This window comes from Eubalaena glacialis, chromosome 7 (genome assembly GCF_028564815.1).
Source record: "Eubalaena glacialis isolate mEubGla1 chromosome 7, mEubGla1.1.hap2.+ XY, whole genome shotgun sequence".
NCBI classification, from domain to species: domain Eukaryota; kingdom Metazoa; phylum Chordata; class Mammalia; order Artiodactyla; family Balaenidae; genus Eubalaena; species Eubalaena glacialis.
In genome coordinates, this window is record NC_083722.1 from 41,167,388 (window position 1) to 41,190,776 (window position 23,389).

At 53.2% G+C, this 23,389-nt stretch overlaps 2 protein-coding genes and 1 pseudogene across 9 annotated transcripts in view; all 3 read right to left on the bottom strand.

Moving 5' to 3' along the window:
* Positions 1-5,321: 5,321 nt before the first annotated feature.
* On the bottom strand, positions 5,322-7,843 carry ZBTB9 (zinc finger and BTB domain containing 9). Its single transcript, XM_061195145.1, has 2 exons — positions 7,602-7,843; positions 5,322-7,346 (listed from the first exon to the last, which is right to left on the bottom strand). The coding sequence occupies exon 2, from the start codon at positions 7,338-7,340 to the stop codon at positions 5,934-5,936; it is 1,407 nt and encodes a 468-aa protein (XP_061051128.1). The 5' UTR covers positions 7,341-7,346; positions 7,602-7,843; the 3' UTR covers positions 5,322-5,933.
* Positions 7,844-8,705: 862 nt separating this feature from the next.
* On the bottom strand, positions 8,706-10,304 carry LOC133095718 (GTP-binding nuclear protein Ran-like; annotated as a pseudogene).
* Positions 10,305-10,778: 474 nt separating this feature from the next.
* Positions 10,779-23,389, bottom strand: part of SYNGAP1 (synaptic Ras GTPase activating protein 1) — a 30,600-nt gene continuing 17,989 nt past the window's right edge. Inside the window, exons 10-20 of one of the 8 annotated variants that reach the window (XR_009701570.1) lie at positions 23,108-23,252; positions 21,351-21,587; positions 21,019-21,220; positions 20,627-20,805; positions 19,929-19,970; positions 18,451-19,525; positions 17,850-18,023; positions 16,510-16,721; positions 15,287-15,377; positions 14,343-14,422; positions 11,507-11,586 (exon numbers count right to left, since the gene is read on the bottom strand). Coding sequence is in view for 4 of the 8 variants with exons in the window: in XM_061196392.1 (XP_061052375.1) it covers positions 14,948-15,377; positions 16,510-16,721; positions 17,850-18,023; positions 18,451-19,525; positions 19,929-19,970; positions 20,627-20,805; positions 21,019-21,220; positions 21,351-21,587; positions 23,108-23,252 (2,696 nt within the window). In the remaining 4 variants the exon portion in view is untranslated. Of the gene's footprint in view, positions 11,587-12,297; positions 12,356-13,189; positions 13,448-14,342; positions 14,423-14,947; positions 15,391-16,509; positions 16,722-17,849; positions 18,024-18,450; positions 19,526-19,928; positions 19,971-20,626; positions 20,806-21,018; positions 21,221-21,350; positions 21,588-23,107; positions 23,253-23,389 lie in introns of those variants that run through there. The other 7 variants (XR_009701573.1, XR_009701572.1, XR_009701571.1 and 4 more) reach the window with 7 other exon arrangements.

Consider the following 23,389-nt stretch of genomic DNA (forward strand, 5'->3'; position numbering starts at 1 on the left):
CAACCATCACCACCATCCATCTGCAGAACTTTTTTCATCTTTCCACACTGAAACTCTGTACCTATTAAACAATAACTCCCCATTTCCTGCTCTCCCCAGCCCCTAGGCAACCACCATTATACTTTCTGTCTCTATGAACTTGACTGCTCTAAGTCCCTCATATAAGCAGAATCATACAGTATTTTTCCTTTTGTACCTGGCTTATTTCACTTAGCATAATGTCTTCAAGGTTCACCTATGTTGGAACATGTGTCAGAATTTCTTTCCTTTTTAAGGTTGAGTAACATTCCATCGTATATAAATACCACACTTTGTTCATCCATACATCAGCCAGTGGACATGCTACAGATATGGTACCGTTTCTTACAAGCCAAAAAACTACAAGGCAAAACAGAGCTTATATGGAAACATACATCACAGCAAAATCATTAAAGTTGTTTTAATTGCATGTAGAGTCAAGAACAAGAAGCAAGATCTCCATTCTTACACAAATTTGCAACAGATACATATTCTGAGCTCAAACTACAGTTCCAGCAATGTTTTTCAGACCTCAGTGCAAGTGCAAAGGAAATTTCTATATTTCATTTAACTGTGCAGTTGTGGCACTTCCACCTAACCTTCAATTGGATGTGCTTGATCTACAATGTAATGATGTGATAAGAGGCAAGTATGAAGAGAATATAAATTACAGAATTCTATAAATGCCTTTCAAGTGATGAACGTGCTCAGTTAAAATCATATGCTCTTGGGATTGATACCAATATTTGGCAGTACTATCTGTGTGAAGACATTTTCAAAGATGAAATACATAAAATTTCATTATAGATCAGCACTAACAGATGAACATTTGTAATTGACTTTAATGATAGGAAACACTAAGTCTGAACCCCAATTAAGCAGCAGACCCGTACTACAAAAATTTGTGCTCAATTATTATAATTTGAATTTTGTCAATAAATTCAAAGGAATCATGGGAGTTTGTTTTCCTTAATTTCTATGTACCTATATAATATCCTTGATTTTGCTTCTTAGCATGCAAAGCCTAATATTTACTATCTTATCCTTTGTAGAATAAGTTTGCCAACCCCTGGTCTAGAAGAACCCTGGTCAATACATGCATCTGCCCTTGATCCACTCCCAAGTTCTATTCCTGTCTCCCACTCATTAAATGGCCTCCAATTCAACTGCTCAAGCCAAAACTCTAGAAGTCATACCTGATTTTTTACTTTCCCACAATCTCTATATTAATCTGTTAAAACGTCTGTCAGCCCTACCTCAAAATATAATAACAGCTTTAATCCATCTCCTTCTCTCCATATCTGCTGCATTTACTCACCTCTTGTCTGCACTAATGAAATAGTCTAATTTGTTTCCCTGCTCCCACTCTTGGCACCCCCCCTTTTTTTTTTCTTCCAAGAATCTTGCCCTTTAATGATCCAATATTCGCTCTATAGCTATAGGAATCTCTTTAAAATGTGAAAAGATCATTACTCCCCTACTTTAAACTCTTTATCGCCTTCTCATTGCAGTTAGAATAAAATCCGCATTCCTCATCATGATGTGCAAGGCTCTATATAGCCCAGCCCACCTCTTCAATCACATCTGCAATGAACTGAATGCTTATGTCCCTCAAAATTATGTTAAAATCCTAATCCCCGATGTGATGTTACTGGGAGGTGGGGCTTTGGGGTGATTAGGTCAGGAAGGTGAAGACCTCATGAATGGGATTAGTGCCCTTATAAAAGAGACTCCAGAGAGCTCCCTTTCTCTTTGCACTATGTGAAGATACAGCAAGATGACTGTCTATGAGCCAGGCAGCAGGTCTTCATGACACTGAATCTTCTGGTGCTTGATCTTGGACTTCCCAGCCTCCAGAACTGTGAGAAATAAACTTCCATTGTTTATAAGCCACCCGGTCTGTGGTATTCTGTTACAGATGCCGGAATGGACTAAGACAACATCTCATTCCTCTCCAGGTCCACTGGTCTCATCAAATATACCTCCCTTTCTCTTCCTTGGCCTTTACATCTGCTGAACACTTTACTAGAACCACTTTCCTTGCCCTGTTTTGCATGTCTGGGTCTTTCTTTTCCTTTGGATACTAGATAAATGTGTACAGTATGCCTTCCTTTTCTGTTACTCTCCACCTTATTGCCTGTTTTATTTCCTTTCCCTTTTGATATATCTATGAAATACCTACATAACTGGTTTAAACATCTGTCTCTTAAAGTGACAATCCAGGGCCCAATCCCCTGTGATACCTTCTGCTTTTTTCATCAGTGCCTGGTACACAGCAGACACTTATTGCTAAAGGAAGGCAGGAAAGAGGGAAGAAATCTAAGTGGGTCTGGGGGTCAGGGAAAACTGGAGATAAAAAACTAAGGGTCATCAGTATTTAAATGCTTTAACTCAGGGGACTTCCCTGGTGGTGCAGTGGTTAAGAATCCGCCTGCCAATGCAGGGGACACGGGTTCAAGCCCTGGTCCAGGAAGATCCCACATGCCGCAGAGCAACTAAGCCTGTGCGCCACAACTACTGAGCCTGCCCTCTAGAGCCCACGAGCCACAACTACTGAGCCCGCATGCCTGGAGCCTGTGCTCTGCAACAAAGAGAAGCCACCGCAATGAGAAGCCTGCGCACCGCAACGAAGAGTAGCCCCCGCTCACCGCAACTAGAGAAAGCCTGTGCACAGCAACGAAGACCCAACACAGCCGTAAGTAAGTAAGTAAGTAAGTAAATAAATAAATAAATGCTTTAACTCAGAAGAGTGGATAAAAATCACCCAGGAGTGTATCAAGTTAGAAGATGGGGGAAAGGGCCCTGAAAAACTCTAGCATTTATGAGAAAGGTAATAATTAAAACAATAACATCTAATCCTTAACTGAGTGCTGTATGCTTCACTTCCCTTTTAGTTGAAAATATTTTCCCTTTATGTATGTGACCCTTCCCTGAGAGAACCGATCCCTGTAAAGGTGTGGGGAACTACTGTTCTCACTCATAATAACAGTTGACATTTATCGAGTTTACTGAGTGCAAGGCACTGTTCTAAGCATTTTACATGTATTAATTCTCACAACCCTATGAACATAATAAATGCTAATGAGAAACTACAGAGACAGAGAGTGAAGATATAGGACAGAAAGGATAATTAAAAGAGCAAAGGCTCTGGGAAGTGGGCTAGCCTTGGACAGTAGAAGGGACATCTCTTCCACTATAAGGAGGAAAGGACAGAAGCAGAGAGGTGCACGTTTAAGTTTGTTTAAACCAAAATCTTTCATCATGGAACTCAATTTCCCTATAATCCTAATAACTTGGAAAGAAAACCCAAACTTCTAACATGGTGTCTTAATTGGCTTTACAGAAGTAGTAAAGTGCTATGGGGATTAAGGAGAGGGAGGAAGCAATTCTGCCCTAAGTTTGGACACCTATTCAGTGCCAGGTATATCTGAGGCTTTACGGATCCCAAGATGGGCAACATATGGAGATTGTAGGGGTGGGCCTCTGTTCTTGTGGGCTGGCCAGCACCCATTCCCCACTCTTCTGTCCCAGAACTTCAATTTCCCTTGAGGATTCCAGGATTTGTTGCCTCAATGGAACATATGATCAAGGTGCTCTGGTCAGAGGATGGCCCTGAGGCCCAGAGTTCTCTCCTGGGAAATTTTATCTTGAGATGAGTGACAGAAGAAATAAGACTGACTGGGTCATCATCCCAAAACACATGACCAGAAAAATTCCCCAGTTCCTGCTCCCTGAACCCCTGGAGCTGACCCAGGTCTTGTCCTTCCAAAGGCTGGTCTTTTAGCCCTTCCTTCCATTCCAGGAGCCACCCCATATCCTTCAGATTCCTGTGTTGATAAGGTTAGTCAGAGCCAGTTTCCATTGCTTGCAACCCAAGGATCCTGGCCAACAGATATAGTCAGCTACAGAACATGTGCCAAAAGAATGACAGGTGGGTGGGATGGTAGTAGATCCAAGGTTGGCAGCCTCCATCCCCGACCCCTTATCCAATGTGGTCACAGTCCTTACAGTGGGGATGGTATCATGGCAAGGCTCTTTAGAAAGGCTGACAGATCCCAGCTACAACTCACCTTCTCAGCCATAAAGTCATATTTTTTAGCCCCTTTAGGTTCCATACCTATTAACTTTTGAGGAACGTGCTTTGGCAAAGGCTGTCACTCCTGGCTCTATAGTTGTGACTTCAACTCATGTTCACCATTTCCACATCAATTTAGCCACCCACACCCACTGCCACACTCTGGCAATGGAGTTCTTTGTGAAACCTCTGGTGACCCATCATAAGTCTTTACTCAGCTTCCTTTGTGCCACTACAGTAGCTTGTACTGTCTCCCATCATGGACTTACCATACCACATTGTCATTATGTCTAGCTTTGGTAGTAGCTGTGAACTCTCTGAGGGTAGAGTATAAGTCAGGGTCTAGTACAGTGCTTTGCAATAAATGTAGAACAAACCAAACAATAAACATAATACATGAAGTCAGGGAATATTATAGGTAAAGATCATGTGAACAACCCCTTAAAAAAAAGAAGACAGAGAACCAGTTAGGAGGTACATGCCACCCACCCCACCAAAAAAAAATTTTTAAATAAAAAATAAAAAAATAAACAAAACAGTTTGGACTCTGAAAAATAAGGCAACTTACCAGAAGTTATTCAGGGGCAGGTCAGGGCTGAGAATCTGGCCCACTGACATCCAGGACAGTGTTCTCTGCAGCAGTGTGAGACTATCCAATTCTTCCCCCATCAACATAACCCAGCCGCATAAGGAATATGTCCAAGTCTTTGCAACTCTGTTCTCATATCGTCTCTCCCATATAAATGACTCAATTCAGTCCACTGTCAGCTTAGCTTTCACGGCAAAGTTTATTTGAAGAAATTAAGAAACTTATGACAATCTCCCCATTCCAACATCTATCCTTCTATGTGTTGACCAAGGGGCTGTCAAGTGTGGGTAGGGATGGAAAGGGAGGGGGTGAGGTCCCACTGTGCAGTTATTTCTCTAGTTTTCAGCATGTGCCGTCTCAGCCCTGAGTCCCTCTAACCACAGCCACTTCTTCAGAGCGGTGGTGCTACTCTGAGCGTATTTTAGGTCAGTGGCCATCTCCTGAGTTCACTGGTCACATTCCAGTCAGTGTGATCAATATGGATGATCAGTGGTGGTCAAAGGTAGACAAGAGGGACTTCCCGGGCAGTCCAGTGGTTAAGACTCCGCACTTCCACTGCAGGGGGCGTAGGTTAGACCCCTGGTCCGGGAACTAAGATCCTCTATTAAAGAGGGGTCTAAGTGACACATGGCATGCTCAATCTGTTAAAGTGCTCAACTACAACATACAAAAAAAAAGGTGTTGCAAAATTACCTACTAGTGAGAAAGCAATTTATAATCTGAAGGGGTTCTAGAAAATTTTAACAAAAGTATGTAAGAAGACCTCTACTCACATAATTTCAGCAATGAGGAGGGAGAGTAAAGCTTAGAGCTTAGTCTCCGGATTACTAGAACTCTGAATCAAGCATATCTCTAGATGGAGACCAGCTCCCTTAACTACTCACAGAGACTGAATGAAATATTTATCATAATTTTTCTTGCTAACTCCTCTCTCATCAAATAAACTTCTAATCTGAATTCCAGTTTCCTGTATGAAAAGAATATCTATTATGGGCAACTGATCGATTTATATATGGCCTGTAAACCACTTTCCTGTAGGGTAGTTAGCCAAAACCTGGAGTGAGATGAGAAATCAGAGTTTCCAAATCGCTCAGGTTGAAGCCCACACCCAAAAACAAGAGGTCCATAATATAGCTATCCTCTTGGCATAATTAACAAGATACAGGATTCGGGTGCCATGGTAGTGAGGGGTAAGTATCCAACAGCAGCAGTGGCTACCTTGTCCTGGAAGTTAGCGTATGGCCTCAGTAGTCACTTGTAAGTCCAGTGAGCAGTGGCCCAGCCCTGGCCCTTGCACAGGTCCCGGTGGCGAAGGAAACAGGCATGGACTCGGAACCGGCGGCCACAGTGAGGACAGGCATGCAGGGCTCCAGCGTGGGTCTTCATATGCTCTGTTAGATGGTGCTTCAGCTTGAAGCGCTTGTTGCAGATGCCACAGCCAAAGGGCCGAAGGCTGAAAGTCAGCATGATGTGCCGGTCACGCTTTGGCTTCACTGCAAACCGCTTCCCACACAAACAACCAAAGCGTTTTCCATCTGCAGGGGGTGCCCCGCCTAGCTTCACAGGCCCATGCACAGCTTGCCCTGCTCCCCCAGGTCCCCCACCCCCTGACAGGATTTCATTCCCATGAAGATCCACTGGTTTCCAGGATGGACCACCTCCTCCAGATGTTGGCCCTGCTCCTGAGGGCAGCAAGAACCCTAGCTCTCCATTCTCTTCAGTGTCCCCTCCTGGAAACACTTTGGTCTCCTCCTTTGTTGCTCCAGACTGAGTTCCGCCTCCTGATATCTCCTCCTTGGGCTCAAAGGGTTCCTGCTTAATGTAGAAGATTTTGGGAGGCAGTGCAGTATGAGGGGCAGGAGGCTCGGGTGGAGCACTCTCGCCCTCTGGAAGCCTGCAAGGAGTAGTGGATGTGGGCAGGGCGTGGGATGCAGGAGGGCGGGGAAAACCCCCTGACCCTCTCTGAGGTTGAGGAGTCTGAGGGGGTGCTGTTGACCCCTGGTCCTCCTCATCTTCTTCTTCCTCCTCCTCCTCCTCTTCTTCAACTTGAAGCTGTAACATATCTCCCAGTTCACTCCCCTCCCCTCCAACGGGGCTCTGGGTAGAAGCGGAAGACTGCGCCACAGTCTGGAAAGGGGAAGAGCGGATGCACCAGCCTCCTGGAGGGGATGTGGTGGAAATAAGTGTGTGGAAAGGGGTCGCTCCCCGAGTTGAAATCCCACCACCTGAGTTTTCTAGTTCTCTAAGGATCTCTGAGCACTGATCTACCACTTGCCACATCTGGAGACCACTGGCCACAAGGAGGTGGGCAGGGAGAGCATCCAGTGGCAGACGGAGGTGTCCGGAATAAATGAGCTGGAGCAGCCCCTCGAAGGCGTCGGCTTCGATGACGCTGGGCAGGGTGAGACGTGGTGCATCCCCCAGAAGAAGTTTGTCGTGGAAGTAAGGAGAGGCGGCAGCCAACACCGCTTTGTGGGCCCTAAGTTCGCGGCCCTGCACCAGGAGAGACACGTCACAGAACTTTCCCTCCAGCCTGTGGCGGTTCAGGGCCTCCAGGAGTAACGAGCTATGCTGAGGGAATTCGATCTGGATCGTCCGTGGGGCTGGGTTGCAGGCCGGGGAGGGGGCTACGGGAGGCAAAGGCGTCGAGGTATCCATGGCCTCCTGGGGAAGAGAGAAACCCCAGAGGGGTCGAGTACAGGAGGTGAGGGGCGGGGTAGATCCCGCGCGGGAAGAGGGTTGTGAAGGAAAGGGACGGGGTCACAGAAGCTCTGGATAAGGGGAACCGTGTCTCCTCAAACGCCCGCCTCCCCTGCCCCCCAACGTGTGGAAACTTTTCAGTCGGCGGCGGTTCGGGCAGATCAGTCCCACGCACTCCCCCGCCGAGAAAACGAAAACAAACCACAACAAAACACCAACCGAGGCTTGAACTTTCAGGGCCTGTGGAGATGAGGAGGTCCTTCAGCCGCGAGCCGGACCTCGTCGGCCGGGTCGGCTTCTCCCCGCCGCTCCGCTCCCACTCACGTGCCCGCAGAGCCCGGCTCCAGGGGAGGCGCGGCCACCCGGAGACCGCCAGCGCCTGCCGCCCGGCTCTTCCTGCCGCCACGCCCCCGAGAGTACACACGCGGCCCGGCGTCCAAGGCGCCTCTGCAGCAAGCGTACCGCCCCGGCCGGAAGCCGCCGCCTCCCCGCCGGACGCGGACGCCGGGGCGCTGGGCGGTGCCAGGGAGGCAGCCAATCGGGGGACGTCGGCCTACAAGCCTCATGTTGATTGGTTGCGCGGGTGAGAAGGCGGTGCTGGCGAGAAGCCTCTGGCTCCAGAGGGGCTGCAGAAGGGGTGGGAGTGCGCTCCGGTGATTAAACTTAGCACCCGCCTCTGGTAGGTGCTGGGAGGGCGAGATTAAGCGGGCACTTACTGTATGGGCTACGTATTGACCCATCACCTTGTATCCCTCGGGCTCCGCCACCAGCGAGGTAGGTGTTTCCATCCCGTTTCCTCGGGGGAAACCGAGGCTGGCAAGTGGTGGCCCTGGGGCTGGACCCCACATCGATGAGGCACCATGTTCTTTCCTCCATTCCGCACGGGAGCATTTTAACTAATTTTTATTTTTCCTCTAACTAGCAATTAAATAAACTTCATTTCTAGGTTTTTTTTTTTTTTTTAGATATTTGAAATACAACTTTATTCTGATTCTAAACGAAAAGGAATGGGAATGACAGTAACAAACAAGATTCCATCACTGAATATTGTGTTGTGACTGTAGTAGTCTTATATTTGAAACTCAAGGAGGAAACAACTGTGTTCCAAAACACAAATATGCAGGTCCAAAAAAATGAAGGTTTTTTTTTTTTTTTAACTGCCACATTCACTCCGAAGCCCATTCATCTCCTTCAGCATCCTAAACATTAAGCACATGTTCTGCTTAGCTATATAATAAAGTGGCAAACACCCTGCACCACCGACATCACAGGACAGTTGCCTATAAAACTAGACTTCTGACTGTGGGCTCCAGCTTCACTTTCTCACAGGTCATCATGTTCATCCGGGAGGGCAGTTGTCTGAGCAGTCTCTAGATCGTGCTCGTACTGTGCTGCCAACGCTGGGTCCATGACCACCTCTGGTGGGGTGAGAGCAGGCATGGCGACGAACTCCAAGTTAGGGTCTCCGATCAGTTTTCTAGCAAGCCAGAGGAAGGGCTTTTCAAAGTTGTCGTTACTTTTGGCAGAAATGTCATAGTACTGAAGATTCTTCTTTCGGTGGAAGACAGTTGACTTTGCCTTAACCTTTCTGTCCTTAATATCCACTTTGTTGCCACACAACACGATGGGTATGTTCTCACACACTCGTACCAGATCCCTATGCCAGTTACGCACGTTCTTGTAACTCTCGATATTACATCAGACATTATAATGGCACAGAGCTTGGATATAATAGCCATCTCTCAGTCCACCAAGTTTCTCCTGACCAGCTGTATCCCATACATTGAACTTAATAGGTCCTCTGTTGGTATGGAACACAAGGGGATGGACCTCAACACCCAAGGTAGCTACATGCTTCTCAAATTCACCAGTCAGATGATGTTTCACAAATGTAGTTTTACCAGTTAGGTAATTATTTTTAAGGTACACGTAGATGTATACTTGGAATCTTTTATCAGAGAATGCTGCTGTTCCTTTTTTTTTTTAATGTTTTATTTATTTAATGCTGCTGTTCCTTAATCTCTTTACTCCTTCGGGTTAAGTAGTGCAGTGGTGAGGGGACAGACAGACGGAGGAAATTTGGCCAGTGCAAAACCCCTACTCTAAAACAATAAATCTCCTCGCTGGTCAGGACAGCGATATTCTAGGGTAAAGACTACGGCACCACACAAGGATATACAGTTCCTCCTAGGCTGTCAGCTTCCTCTCAAAAAGCAGCTCGTCACGCTGCTGGTCCTCCTGGAGGTCCCAGCCTAGGAAAGTCAGCACAGCGATAAAAGAACAATCTCCGTTTATTAAACATGATTTTTCTGTTTCACCACACACTCCAGAAAAAAAGGAAATGGGGCTGGGAGTGGAGAAAAAGGGACAGTGGCTGGGGATAGAGTAGGCTGGGAGTGGGGTAGGGTGGGGAGGGAGAACGTGAAAACAAAATAAAACAGGTAGGAAGAACATCTCCCTACCCTTAAGGTGGTGGCCAGGGGAGGGAAGCATGGGGGGGAGGGGGCCAGGAAGCTCTGTACAGAGGGGTTGCCCCCAGCCCCCACACACACCCCCCGGATATGTACAGTACAAACCCCAGATAATTACAACAGCCAAAGAAGAGAAGAGGAAAGGGAGTCCAGGGGTAGGGTCTGAGGTTGGGAAAGCAAGGAAAGGGCACAGGGATAAAATTTCACATATTTACAACTTTTATATAAGTATAAATTTGGCCCCGGCTGGGTGTATGTGTATAGTGGGATGGGACTGAAGGGGAGCTGTCCATACAAAAGAAAGAAGGGTGGAGTCTGGGAAGAGTCTCAATACCAAACGCAAGAAGGGATGAGGGGGCAAGGCTGGGTAGGGGACAGCAGTCAGGGAAGAGGGGGTGCCAAGGAGGGGCTTCTCCCCTCCTGTGACCTACCCACACCAAACCCCATCCATCCTACCTCCCCTATCCCGCCAGAGAGCTATGTACAGAGAAACACCGAAAAATTGTGGACCTGGCGGGAGGGAGGAAGGTGGAGGGAGATTGGGGAGGGGGGGGAGGATGAGAGGGAAGCCCAGCCCTGTCCTACCTCCCCCGGGGGACAGAGTCATGGAAGGGGGCCCCCAACACCCCTCCTCCAACACAGGTCCCCCCACCCTGGGGGAGAGAGACATGGCTTTTCCTAGAGTAAGTTCCCCCCTCCCCCTGGGAGTAGAGACCAAGAAAAGAGAGGGGAGGGGCAGTGGGGCTGTGTGTGTCAGGGTAGGGCAGATCAACTAGTCTGTCCTCCCCAACATACACCTGCTCCTAAACCCTAACCCCTCCCCCAAACCTCAACTCCGCCCCACCCAACACACTGGGGGAGGGGGGGGCACAAGCCCCCTCACCCCGCTCTGGGACCAGCCAAGAGCAGATCAGGTATGGGAAGAAGGGGAGACAACTCCCATTCCCCCCTTGCCGCCCCCTCCCTGCCCCGGTGGCCCCTCCACCCCATCTGGGTTCTGGGTGGGGAGGGAGTAAATTTAAGAGTGGTAGGAGGAGAAGGAGTTTGTGCGTGCTGAGCCCCCCCAGACGCTCCTGAGAAATCAAGGGGTAATAGGGCCCCCTCACCTGGGGTCCCCTCCCCATTAACAAGGGGGACAGGGGAGGCCAAAATGGGGCGGTGGAGGGGAGTTAGATTGTCAGCTCTTGTTACTGCTAAAAAATCACCCTGAAGTTGAAAGTTTGGAGGTGCCGCACCCCCACGGTGGGGTGAGGGTCTGTCCCCCAGTGCTCAGGGGAACGATGAGGCAGAGGATGGGGATAGCACCCCGGAGTGAAGGGGTCTGTGTGGGGTAGGTGGTGTCCTGGGGCAAGGGTTCCTGGGGGTCACAGGGGGAAGCACCCCAACAGGAAGGAAAAGGGAGCAGCTGAGGGTCCCCGCTCTCCCTCCTGGAAATGGTGCAGTGGGGGTGGGGGACTGGTGCCCCCCAGGGAGGCATTCAGGGAGGCAATCCCGCTGTCCCTCGGCGACGTCCAGTCCTGGTGGTTGGTGCCGTTCCAAGGTGGGGTGCACAGGGAGGGAGAAGGAGGTCTGTGATGCAGGGTGGGCTAGTGGTCTGCGGTGTTTCGGAACTCGCCGTTCTCGGTGATCTGCAGCCGGGGTGGGGGAGGTGGGGCTGGGGGGGCCAGGCCGTTCCAAGGTGGGGCCAGCGTCACACGCGGGTTTGTTGGACCCAAGGGGGGAAGCTGCCTCTCCTGCAAGACACCAAAGAGGAGAGCGCGGACTTATTGAGACGCTTCGCGGGGGCCTGGGTGCCAGCCCCCTAGCAGTGGCCTCCCCCAGAGCTGGCCCACTCCACAAACCACGTCCCACCCCCTTCCCCCAGGACACCCCCACCCGCATCCTCCTCCTTTGTTTCTCACCTGTAGGAGAAGTTACATCTTCTGGGATCAGGGAGAAGAGAATCTCACCCCTGACTCCTAAAAGGGGCCTTCAACCCAGGGAGTCACATCAGGAACCCAGTTCAAAAGAAGTAAGTTTCCTATCTCACCCCCAACCTAACCCTTGCATCTTCCCCTTCCCAGTGCCCCCCCTCCCAGGCCACCCCCAATCAGAGGTGGGAACTTTGTGTAGAGGGAACAAGGGGAAGCAGTACAGCAAAACCTCATTAATCCAAACCCCCATGGATTTGGGATTTTTTTCATAATTTGAACAAAAACTGGGCTTGAGTTTTCCTTTATCTGTGAAGAAAGGGTGTGCTAAGCAAAATTAATAGTGGGAACGTGTCTGTGGGAGGGAATATTTAACCTATACCAGAAAACAGACTTTTCAATCCTATCTACTCATTAACACATGCTCCCTGAGGGCCTCGAGTGGGAAAGCCTCGTTCATTGAGTTCTACTTACTGTATATAGTATGAAGACATGCATTTCATTAAATAGACACTGTCATTCAGTTTTGTCACTTATTCAGAGTGGACAGCTTCTCAAATATAACATTCCAAATTAGAGAGGTTTAACTGTACTGGGGGGAAAGGAAGGGGATTCAGGGAAGTGATGTGGGAAGGAGAAAACACTGTGGGAGGGGCCGCCTCTCGCTCACAATAACGGCAGGAAGGAAAGGACTAGGAGCTTCTGCAGAGACGCAGCATGCCCCAAGCTCTGCATCCCCAGGAAACAGAAGGGCTTCATTCCTTTCCACCCCCACGCTCCTTTCATTCCCTCACCCTGGGCTTCCAGTTAGAGGGTGAGGGGTACCAAACCCTACTCCCACCCCTGGTCCTATTCTACCCCTTCCTACCCCTCCTGGACCAACTCCTGGCTCCTCCCCTCAGCTCTGGCTTCTGTTCCTCTGCTGGGAGAGAAGAAAGCCATGTGTTCTACACTTTGGGTTGCTTACTTAGGCTTTTAAAAATACAGGCACGTAATTAATTTTTATGTTAATGGCTGAGTTGCAGAGGGACCAATACCTGAAAAGGGTTTAGAGAAAGTGTCCAAATTATTTCCTGGACCATAGGGCATTGAATCCTGGCAACCTAGCTGTGTCTGACAGAATCTCTAAAAGATATAAAAACACTCCAAGCAGAGGCTCCCAGGTCACCTCTCCTCATCTCTCAGAAGGTCACCCAAACCCAAGATTTAAGCAAAGCCACCCTCTTAGCTTGCCTCTCCCACACTTTCCACAGCCAGCGAGGGAGGAAATCCTGTCTGGTAGGGTATCCTGAGTGTGGCAGGAGAGCAGGGGAAGGAAACCTCAGATTCCCTTCCCTCTGCTTGTCTGCTGGCAACGGCACACAGGCATGCCCCCAACACCCCCATGGACCCAAATTTAGAAAGGAGATAAATTAGGGTGCCATTATTCATTTTACAAAAGAATTCACCACAGGAGTCCTTTAAATGGTGAGGTCCCCTGATGCCTTGCGGCATCTGTTTTTTAACTCACCAACTACTTTGACAGAGAGGCTGGGCAGGCAGAGAGTTAAAATTACAGTGTGAGGAGACACTGCCCACTGCAGATCAATCCCGCAGAAAATAAAGCATCTCAGAAGTGATGTCAGTGGCTGACTGGTTCCCATTTACTGGCTTTTCAGGTACGATTCTGTGTCCGGCAAGGCCACTGGGTGGCGGGAGAGGGGGAGTGAGTGGCATTAGCAGCCCAGGGCTGTGAGCACCGACGAGAGGTTATTTAATCTGCTGGTTCTGGCATCTCTGCCTTGAATCGACATGGCTACAGAGCCCACGATCTTACTTAGGAGGACACCTCCCCCCACTTCCAACTCCCAATGCCACATGCACCAGTCCACATCCTAACATCTGTCAAGGTTCCTTTCTCGCTCCTTCTCCTTGCTCCACTCACCCTTACTGTCCCGACATCTGAACAGCATCCTTTCCCGGCACCCCAAAGTCTCCCTTAATTAATTACCCACTCTTAATTCCCACCCAGTGGGGCTGAATAGGAGCCCCAGATGCCTTCTACCTCACAGATGTAAGGAAGAGAGAGAAACAGGTGAGGGGTGGGAGGAAGGAGGGCTCTCTACAGAACCAAGGTGTGGGAGAAGGAAGAGGAAACCCCAGCCTACCTGCTGCAGCCAGCACAGCCCCTTTAGCCAGGGGCCCCCAACCCAGCATCACCACCACCCCTTTAACAAACCCTGACCCCAACATCCCAACCCCCAAGGACGCTTTGGTGAAATGGGGGGTGACAGACATACACTGGAGAGGTAGAGGAGGAGGACTGAGAGTCAGGAGGAGGCCGCGGGGAGGTGTGTAGGAAGGGGAGTGTGATCTGGGGATGTGCAGGCCATCTAGGGTAAGGTGCTTGGTACTGGTCAGGTGTCACTGAACAGTTCTGGGAGGCGGCAGGAAGTGCTCTTGGGACAATGCCTGGGGAGACAGGTCTGTGCAGGAGGTGTCCAGAGGGTCGGGTCTGTAGAGGTCCTCGGGTGTGGGGGGCAGCAGTGAGCGGGGGAGAGGCTCCGGAGAGTCAGAGGGGAGTGGGCTTCACGACCAACCTGCAGTGGTCCGGAGTCACCTCCCCCTGTGTCCTCCGCCCGTGGTCAAAGCGGAACCAGGAGAATTACCTGATGAGGAGCTGCAGGGGGAGAGAGTGGGGTCATGGGGTCAGGAGCCTTGGTGGTGCTGGGGGGGAAGCCTGGAGGTCAGAGCAGAGGAAAGAGAAGCATGGGTGGGAAGTGAGCAGAATTGGGGGAGAACGAGGGGTTAAGGGGGCAGGAGGGAGGTCCTAAAGGTTGGCTGGTGAGAGAGAGGGAGAGCAGCGGGGAACTGGAGAGGCCAGTCAGGAGTGAGGACCACAGGGAGAGGCAGGCCAAAGAAGGCGGCTAAGCCTTCAACACCGAGGGAAGGAAGGGAGAGATTACAGGGCAGAGGGCTTTCAGGATCTGAGGAGTCGGGAAGAGGAGGCCCAGCGGCGGCTGTCAAGGAGTGATGGGGATTGGGGGGCCCAGAGAACAGCAGTGACGAGTACCCCACATCCCCAGGGCACCAGCCGGAGCCTGGGGACACTAGCACTCCTACTGCCCTGGGCTCTGTTCTAGCAAACTGCAGCCTCTGGCCCTCCTGTCCCGAGAGGAGCTCAGAGGAGGCCAAACTCCCTGACTCACACAGGGGCGGGCCCAGCAGGGGCAGGGGTCCAGGAACTTGGTGGGGTCTGAGGTTCTGGTAAGAGGTCCTGAAACACAAACAGAAGTGGGAAAGGCAGGGTGGGGAGGCACGGCAGGGGAGGGGGGCTGACACTGCTGGGAGTGACAAAGGCACAGACAATGGGATGAAAATGGGGTCGCTTGGGGGCTGCCAGGAGCAGCCAGTGGACAAACGGAGAACAGTGGGAGAGACGGATGGCGATGGGGCTGGGGTGGCTGGTGCAGTGACTGCACGAAGGACAGTGGGATGGATGGGGATGGGACACGGAGAAGATAAATGACATTGTAATTTCCACCTGAGCGTCGAGCAGCCTCTTCTTGGGTTCGGGCAGCGGCTCAGCCATGGCGGGGTGCTCCCGGCGCAGCTCCTCCTCCACCAGCATCAGCCTGAAGGGACGGGCTTCAGTGGGGTTAGTGGCGGGCACGGGCGCGAAGCCTGCCTGGGGAGCTCACGATCCCGGGGAACCCCACCGCTCTATGGAAAAGCCTTGGGCATCCTTCTCCCCTGCGCTCAGAATCCCTCCATTGTTCTGACTCCAAAAGACGCCCTGTCATTCACCTTCCTTTCAGGGACGCTCGCATCTCCCTGCTAAGGACGGGTTTCTGTGCCTCAGAGATCCCCTACCTACCACCAGGCACCCCGGCCCTCCGTGCTCCCACTCAGGACTGTGCCGTCCATCAGACCCTGTGGCTGAAGACCTGGCTTCTCCATCCCCCACCCCACCTCACCTCACCGAAACTAGGCCATCTCCAGGGCAGCCCCTAGACACCCCTCGCCCAAGAGGGATCTCTACAATCATCATTCCCGGACTCTCCCTGCCTTCTGTGAAGATTCTCAAGGTGAATTCTCATAAAGGATATCAAAGCAGTGGTTTTCAAAAAGGTTTCCAGTCAAACCTTTTTCTTCTAATTAATCTTACTCAAAAATACATTTAGAATGGGTGGAAATGGAGCTGGCTCTGGTTGGAGTGGGGGTCCTACCCAGTTCTCTAGCTAACTGATCCCCTTGTTGAGACACCTCTTTGGAGTCCAGGGCTTGACAGAGCACAGGCTAAAACAAGCGTCATTTACTTTCTGATGGAATACCTTTCCACGGCTGCAGAGGAGGGTGGGCCCAGGATGGGATGGTCAGGGGCTACTATGGCCAAGGGACCCCTGCTTAGATTTGGGGTGAACATCACAGGCTGGGTTGAGAATAACCAGTGGGGAGTCCCAGGCTAGGCCAGGTCCAGACACAGAGAGATGGTTGGACAGTAAGAGGTACATTTTTCAAGAGCTTTAGAAGTTACTCTACTAGGAGAGAGATCAGGGTTTAGTAAAGGGACATTTAATGCACTAAGCGGGAGGTTTCTCTCCATCTGGTGGGAGTGGGTGGCATCCCTGGGAGGAGGGTGGTGGGCTTTCCTCCTGGTGTCCTGCGTTGGGGGATGGGGGATGGTGGTTGGGGGCTGGGGGGAGCTCGCCGGCCCTCTTCAGCCTCAGGCTCTCCCTTGCCACTCCTCCCCGGGCCGCCCCTCACCTGCCAATGATGCTCTTGATCTGTGAGTCCTTCTCTGCCTGCTGCTGCCTTAGCCTCTTCTCACTCTGTTCCAGCCGGGCCTGATACTGCATCAGGATTTTACTGGTCTGTTCTTCCTGGGACAGCAGCCTCCGCTCATACTCTTCCAGCTTCCGATTGGACATGTGCAGCCGCTCCTTCAGCGAGTGGATCTCCTCCTCATACTCCTTCACCTGCCCGCCGGGCACACGACCCCGCACTGTGAGGGGGGCTGTGCCTGACCCCACCACCCAGCCTCTACCCCTGCCTGCCAAGCACAGCCGCTGTGTGGTGAGGGACACCCCACCAGCTTCCTCCAGCCCTTCTCTGCCTGTTGGTCATACACACACACACAACTGGCCTTTAAGAAGGCCCTTCCGTGCAGCTGAGGCTCCCTCAAGATGGAGCAAAATGGTGGACTCCCCCACCCTAGAGGTACACACATGCCCTCACATGTGCATCTGGACACGGGAGGACCCACACAGGAGCCTGGACAGACTCACAGACACAATGCGTGGAATGCATTTTGGCCTCAGCTTGTTAAATGGTGCTGGAAATAATTTATTATAAGGCCTGAAGATATTCTCTTAGCTCAAGTCCATCTACATCAATCCCAACATTTTCCTTTGCTCAGAGACCACTTCTCCCCAAAAGCCTCTCTGCTCCCCCAAGTTGCAGTCATGTATTCTGTATATATAATCTAACCCTGCAGCTACCCTCTTCTTCAGGGTCCTTGCAGCAACGGCTCCCAAGGAACTTTCTGCTAAATGTGTGAAGGCCAGAGCTCCTGCTGACTTTTGCTCGGGACCACGACCAGCTGAAAGTCTGGACAGTCTTTCCACACGTGGGCCAATACACACCACCCTCCCCCCGACCACCAACCCTCTGTCACCGATGCCCACGGGACAGTGACTGGGTAAGCCGTGCATGGGTCCTGGTACGACCACTCTGCCCCTCGCCCAATGTACAGCTCCCACTGCTAGTGAAGTAACTTCCTCTTTCCTGAGAAGTCACAGGAGCCAGGGCTTCAACATGTTCTCCCCAGGGAAGAACACGGAGGCAGCCTAATATAGAGCATGCTTTTCACCAGACAGTCTATGATGTGTGTAACCCAAAATAACAGAGTTGAAATGGGTTTTCCAACGGACTGTATCTGGCCTCCCCTGACAGACTGAGGGCTTCTCAGGAGAAGACATCGGGTCTTTGTCCTTTTTTTTTTATCGTAACTACCTGACCACAGATGTTGCCCTTGGAAGGAACTAGAAGCCTGCCCTGTGGGTAAAGGGTAAGACGGGGCTTGGGGCAGGGAGGGCCCTGCGTACCCTATCCAGCCGGCTCTCGTCCATGGACTTCGAGTATTCCTTGAGCTTGTACTCTTCCCGCTCGATGTGGGCGCTCTCGATGTCAGCTGACAGATGAGGCATGTTGGAGACCCAGGCCACCGTCCGCTCGGAGGCTGGCATCGTGGGGTTCAGCGTGGATGGCGTCTGAGAATGCTGGGGCAGGGCGAGGTGGGGGCAGAAGGAGAGAGGGAAGGTGGGAGGAGGCGGAGTGCTTTTAGAGGGAGGGAGCACTGCCCAAAGGGACGAGAGTCCCCTTCCTGTCCCCCACACTAGATGAGAGTCCCCAGCCTGTCCCCTGCGCTAGCACCCATCACCTCGTGAATGCTATATTAGTTATTCATCATATCTCCCCTCAGGAGCCCCATGATGGCAGGGAGTTTTGTCTGTCGTTCACTGCCAAGTGCACAGTGCCTAGAACAGCACGTGGTGCAAAGCAAGCCCTCTACGAACATTTGTTTAATGAATGAAAGGAAGTGAGAAAATTGTAACTTCAAACCACAGACTCTGTTCTACCACCCCCCCGTTTCCTTCTTCCCTCCCTGCTCTTCACCCCTCCGGCCTTCCTCCCACCCCCACCTACCTGCTTGGTGATGGAGGGCTTGAGCCCCCCACCCCCTCCGCCGCCGCTGCCCCCGCTGCCCCCAATGCTGCCTTCTTTGCTGAGGCTCTGTTGCCGCGGACGGGCAGGGCCATAACTTGGCTCCGGCGACTGCAACAGGTTCCCGCTGGACGGCCGGGGTTTCTGGGCAGCGCTGACTGTCAACTGCTGAGACTTGCCCCTCTGCAACGGAGGCGGCTGGCCCCCGCCACCCCCGCCGCTGCCCCCACCGCCGCTCCCACCTCCAGGCCCTGGGGGAACGGGCCTCTGGGGACCAATGGTGATCTGGGGAGGAGACAGCATGTGCTGCAGGTTGTCCTGGAGTGAGAGCTGCCGACGGGTGAAGTCAGTGCCAGAGGGTCCAAACTCATCACTGTAGCTGTGGCTGTGGAGGATGGAAGCAGCGGGGGGCTTGGGGACCCCTGAGGAGAGGTCCTCGCTCTTGCTATAGCCATGGAATGGGGCGAAGGTGTCCCCTGGGGGCTCTCCACCTCGGTGGTGGTGATGGTGGTGATGGTGGTGATGGGAGGAGGGTGGACCGTGGCCTCCGCCCCCTCCGTGGCCCCCTGGGGGGCCTGGCCCATCAGCAGCCATGTGGAAGAGAGGATTCTGGAAGGAGAGGGGTATGCGCAGTTGCTGGGCAGGGACACCGTCCGTGGTGACGCCCATCTGGCTGAGACGCATGCCGGCCGCCGTGATGGATGAGCCGCTCCCCTGGGAGAGGCGGCCTGCAGGCGCGGGCCGCAGCCCCAAGGCCGCAGTCAGGGAGGCCTGGCTCGAGTGCAGCAGGTCCCCGACGGCTGCCAGGTTGGACACACTGCTGCTGTTGAGGCGGCCACCGGGCCCGTCACCCTGCAGGTCCAGCATGGAGACGCTCTTGTTGACACTCAGCATCTTCTGCTCCGGTTCTGTGATGTCCGAGCTGCTCGTGCAGTACGCAGGTGAGGACCGGGCCAGGGGTGGGCGGCTGACATAGAACAGGTCTTTCCCCCCACCAGGCGGCGGTGGGGGGGGCTTTTCCTTGGTTGGGGAGGGGAGGCGAGCCATGTCCATAGAGCTGCAGGAAGGGAAGCAGGCACACGAGTGGGAGGTAAGACCCAGACTACTGGCAGTAGAGCCTCTGTGGTCCAGCATAGGCCTGGGGTGAAGAGTGGGACCCGCAGGGAAGGGCTGAGAGCTGATGTTTGCAGCTCGGGAGAGGGCAGGCAGGCTGGGGGGGATGGGAGGGAATGCGAAGGAAATAGGATGGGACAGGGCCCCTCCGGGAAGGGAGGGAGGCCTGGAGAAGGGGAGATGGGGCAGCAGGAGGAGGCATGAGGGGCAGGTCTGGGCAGATGTGGAGGAGGTGAGGGTGCATGGAGGAGAAGAGGAGTGGAGGGAGGTGATGGCCACTGGAGTCGGGGTTGCGGGGGGAGCAGACAGGAGAGGAGAGGAGGGCGGGGGAGGGGAGAGCCCCTCACCTGTTGAGGCCTCGAGCCATGAAGGACTGAAGGTCGATGGAGCTGGAGAGAGATGGGAAGAGGGACGAGCACAGACAGAGAGAAGGAGAGAGGCAGGTGGAAGTTGGGGATGTGTGGAAGGAGAGGCGGGGATGGTGGGATGGGTATGGCATCATGGAGGGAGAGATGCGGGCAGAGGAACGAGCAGGATGGTCATCAAAACAACGAACGGCAGCTGCGGCTCTGTGCGCCTCCCAGCCTGGAGGCTGCTGTGGTGGGGAGGCTCTGCGGGGTGGGGTCCAGGGGCTACTGCTCTAGTGCTGAATCGGGGCAAGGTCTGAGGGGTTCTGGTGGTGAGGCTGGGGATGGTGCTGCTTTACCAACTAATACAGAGCTATCTGAATGTTCTGACACCAGGTGGCTGGTCCAAGTGTACAGGCTGAACCCCAGCTCTGAGCAGGGAGAGGGACCTCCTAGGCTTACGCCAGGCTGGAGCTGGCGGAATCTCAGCATGTTTTGGGAGGGCTCTACATTCCTTGCTCCCTCTGGCTTGCAGCTAACTACTGACTGGACCTGTCTCCTTACCGTTTTCTCTGAGAAAACGCTTCTCTTTCCTTTCTTTCAAGCCCTCGAGAAAGGCACATGGGGCCCAGCGGAGTGTATCCAGGACAGAAGCATAAGGGCGCCTAGGGCACAGGCTTGGGGCCCTGGGTGCTCACCTGTTGAGGTCCCGCATCACGTAGCCCTGCATCTCGGCCGAAGGGCCCCGCAGCACCACAGGCTGAGGCCGGGGCCGCTCGCTCTGACGGCTCGGCTGCCGTTGGATGTTGGGATTCCTCAGAGCTGTGCTGATGTCGTTGAGGAGCCGGGGCAGTGGGCCCAGCTTCAGGAGGGCTTCCTGGAATGGGAAGGCTATTACCCGGGGGCTAACAGCCCAGCTTTAAGGGGCCTCAGAGAGTTCAGGTAGAAGGAGTCTGAGCTGGGGAAGTGGCATTGGAAGTGGCAGTGACATGTCTGGGAACAGGAGGGGGGAAGAATCTGCGCAGGGGGTGGTCTCCGGGCTACAGGAGCCTCTGGAGACCTGAGGACGGGCCAAGGGGCCTATGCTCACCTTGCTGAGCTGGGGCAGCACCTCCCAGAGCAGGGCGTGCAGCGTGGAGAGCTCTCGGCCCAGGTCGATGTAACCCTCAAAGCTACTGCTATTGGTCAGTGTGTCCAAGTTGGAGATCTCGTACAGGAACTGCTGCATGGAACCCCACTCCAGCTCCAGAAACTCATTCATGAAGCCCAGAAAGTCCTCCTTTGAGGTAAACCTGGCCAAAGCATCCAGAAGGTACAGGTCACACCCAGAAGGCCACCAACCCACGCCTGTCTCTAGGGACTCAGGAGACCCTTCCTGCCCACTCCAGCCCCGTCTGACACCCAGCCTGAGGCTTCCCTCACTTGGAAAAGTTGGCCAGGTTCTGGATGACCTTGGCGATGAGGGTGAGGGTTCGCGAGGTCTGCTCATCTGGGTACTCCTGCATGAGCCCAAAGAGACTGGGTGACATGATGGCCGGGCAGAGGAAGCGCAGGAAGAGCGAGGCGCTGATCAGCCGGTCTGCGATGTCCTCCCGGCCCCTCTCTGCGCAGCGCAGCCGCCAAGACGCAAACACCTCCTTCAGCTCCCTCGGGAACACGCTGAGGGGACGGGGTGGGGAGACAGAGAGAGAGAGAGAGAAAGAGAGAGACCGGGACTGAGCCCCAGAGACCCTCAGCTTCCAGGGAACATGCTGAGGGGGGTGGAAGGAGGTGAGGGTGTGGAACCCTCACAGAGGTGAGAGCGACAGGGAGGGAGGGAGGGAGCGCAGGAGGAGGACAGGAGGCTGCTGGAGGAAGAGGGCTATGGCAGAGGGGACAGACAGGGTAGGGAGAGAGAATGGAGGAGAGAGGAGGTGAGGGAAGAGGAACACGCGGGAGAGAGACAGGGGCAAGTGTGAGAGAGACAAGGAGAGGAGGAGAAGAAAGACACCAGGGAGAGACAGAGATGGGAGAGAGATGGAGGGTCACTCGAGGTACAGGGAGCTCGGACCCCCCAACTCTTCTGGATTCCAGGGAAATGGGGATGGAGGTGTCCCAGGCATGATCCCCAGTCCCTGGAATGGCTCAGAGCTCACTCTCCCCACCTCCCTGCTCCTCCTCTTCAATGTCCCATTGACACCTTAAACTCTTAACTGGTGTAAAGTGGAGCTCAGCATCGCCCCCCACACCTCCAACCTCCACTGGGCTCCCCCTCCTGACTCCCCAGTTCTGTCAGTGAGGCCACCGGTCTCCCAACCACCAGCCTCATGGCCTTGGGAGTCGTCCTTGCTCCCCACAGACATGCCCCCTCCTTTCCAATTAGCCAATGACTCCTGTTGATCCTTTCCGCAGAGGGTCCTTACAGTAGCCCTTTTCTACTTTTCCTGCTACCATCCTGACTCAGGCTATGATTTCCATGCCTGACCCATTAACAACAGTCCCCAACTAGCCTGGACTTCATTCTCCCTACTCCAGCCACCCGCCACACCCACCTCCACTTAAGAATTAACCTTCTCAATCATGATACTGCTTGGCATCCCACGACCTACCAATGAGCTCCAACTCCTTTACCTGGCAGCGGAGGCCTTCAGATTCTAACTCTCCTCGCCCTGTCCGGACACGTCTCCCACCACTCTCCACTGTGAGCCACACGCTCCACTAAACTACCTCTGCCTGCTGTCCCAGGACCTCTCACCTTCACGCATGGGCCTGTTCCACAGCCTTCTCCCGAAACGTCTTCTCAGCCCACAACATCTATACATCAGAACCTGACCCAGTCTTCCAAGCGCAGCCCTGGCACCTCCTCCACGAAGCCTTCCCTGCTTATCTCAAAGATCTGCCTTCTCTGACCTTATGTTGCATTGCGGAGGCGTGGGGGGGGGGTACCCTCACTTGGAACTTAACACATACTGTACTGTTCTGTGGCTTTCTGCGTATCTAATCTGTCCCTACTCATTCTGGTACAGGTCCTCTGAGGGCAGGGGCCAAGCCTCATGGCTCTCTGTCTGCTCTACGGCACCAAGCACAATGCTTTGCCCATAACTGGTTCTCAGTCCTCTTTGAAGATGGACAGATGGATGAACAGATGAACACACGACTCCCCCAACCCTGGCCCCCCAACCCAGGGTTCCCAGTCTCACCAATGGGAGTTGACCACCTTGCACAGGGCCAACTCACAGCACATCCGCAGGTTGGCCTGGTGCTCTGCCAGACTGGACGCCGTGCACTTGATGGGGTCCACCTCACAGTTCTCCTCAGATTCATACAGAGCACGGATGAATTCCCCTGCGGAGGTGGGGGCACAGCGGAGGGCGGTCACACTTTCGAAGGGCAGGGACAGGGGCTGCCAGGGTTTGGGGAATCTCAGAATCAGATTGGAGGGGACTCTGGGCCCAGAAGCATCAAGCTGAGGCAGGGTGGAC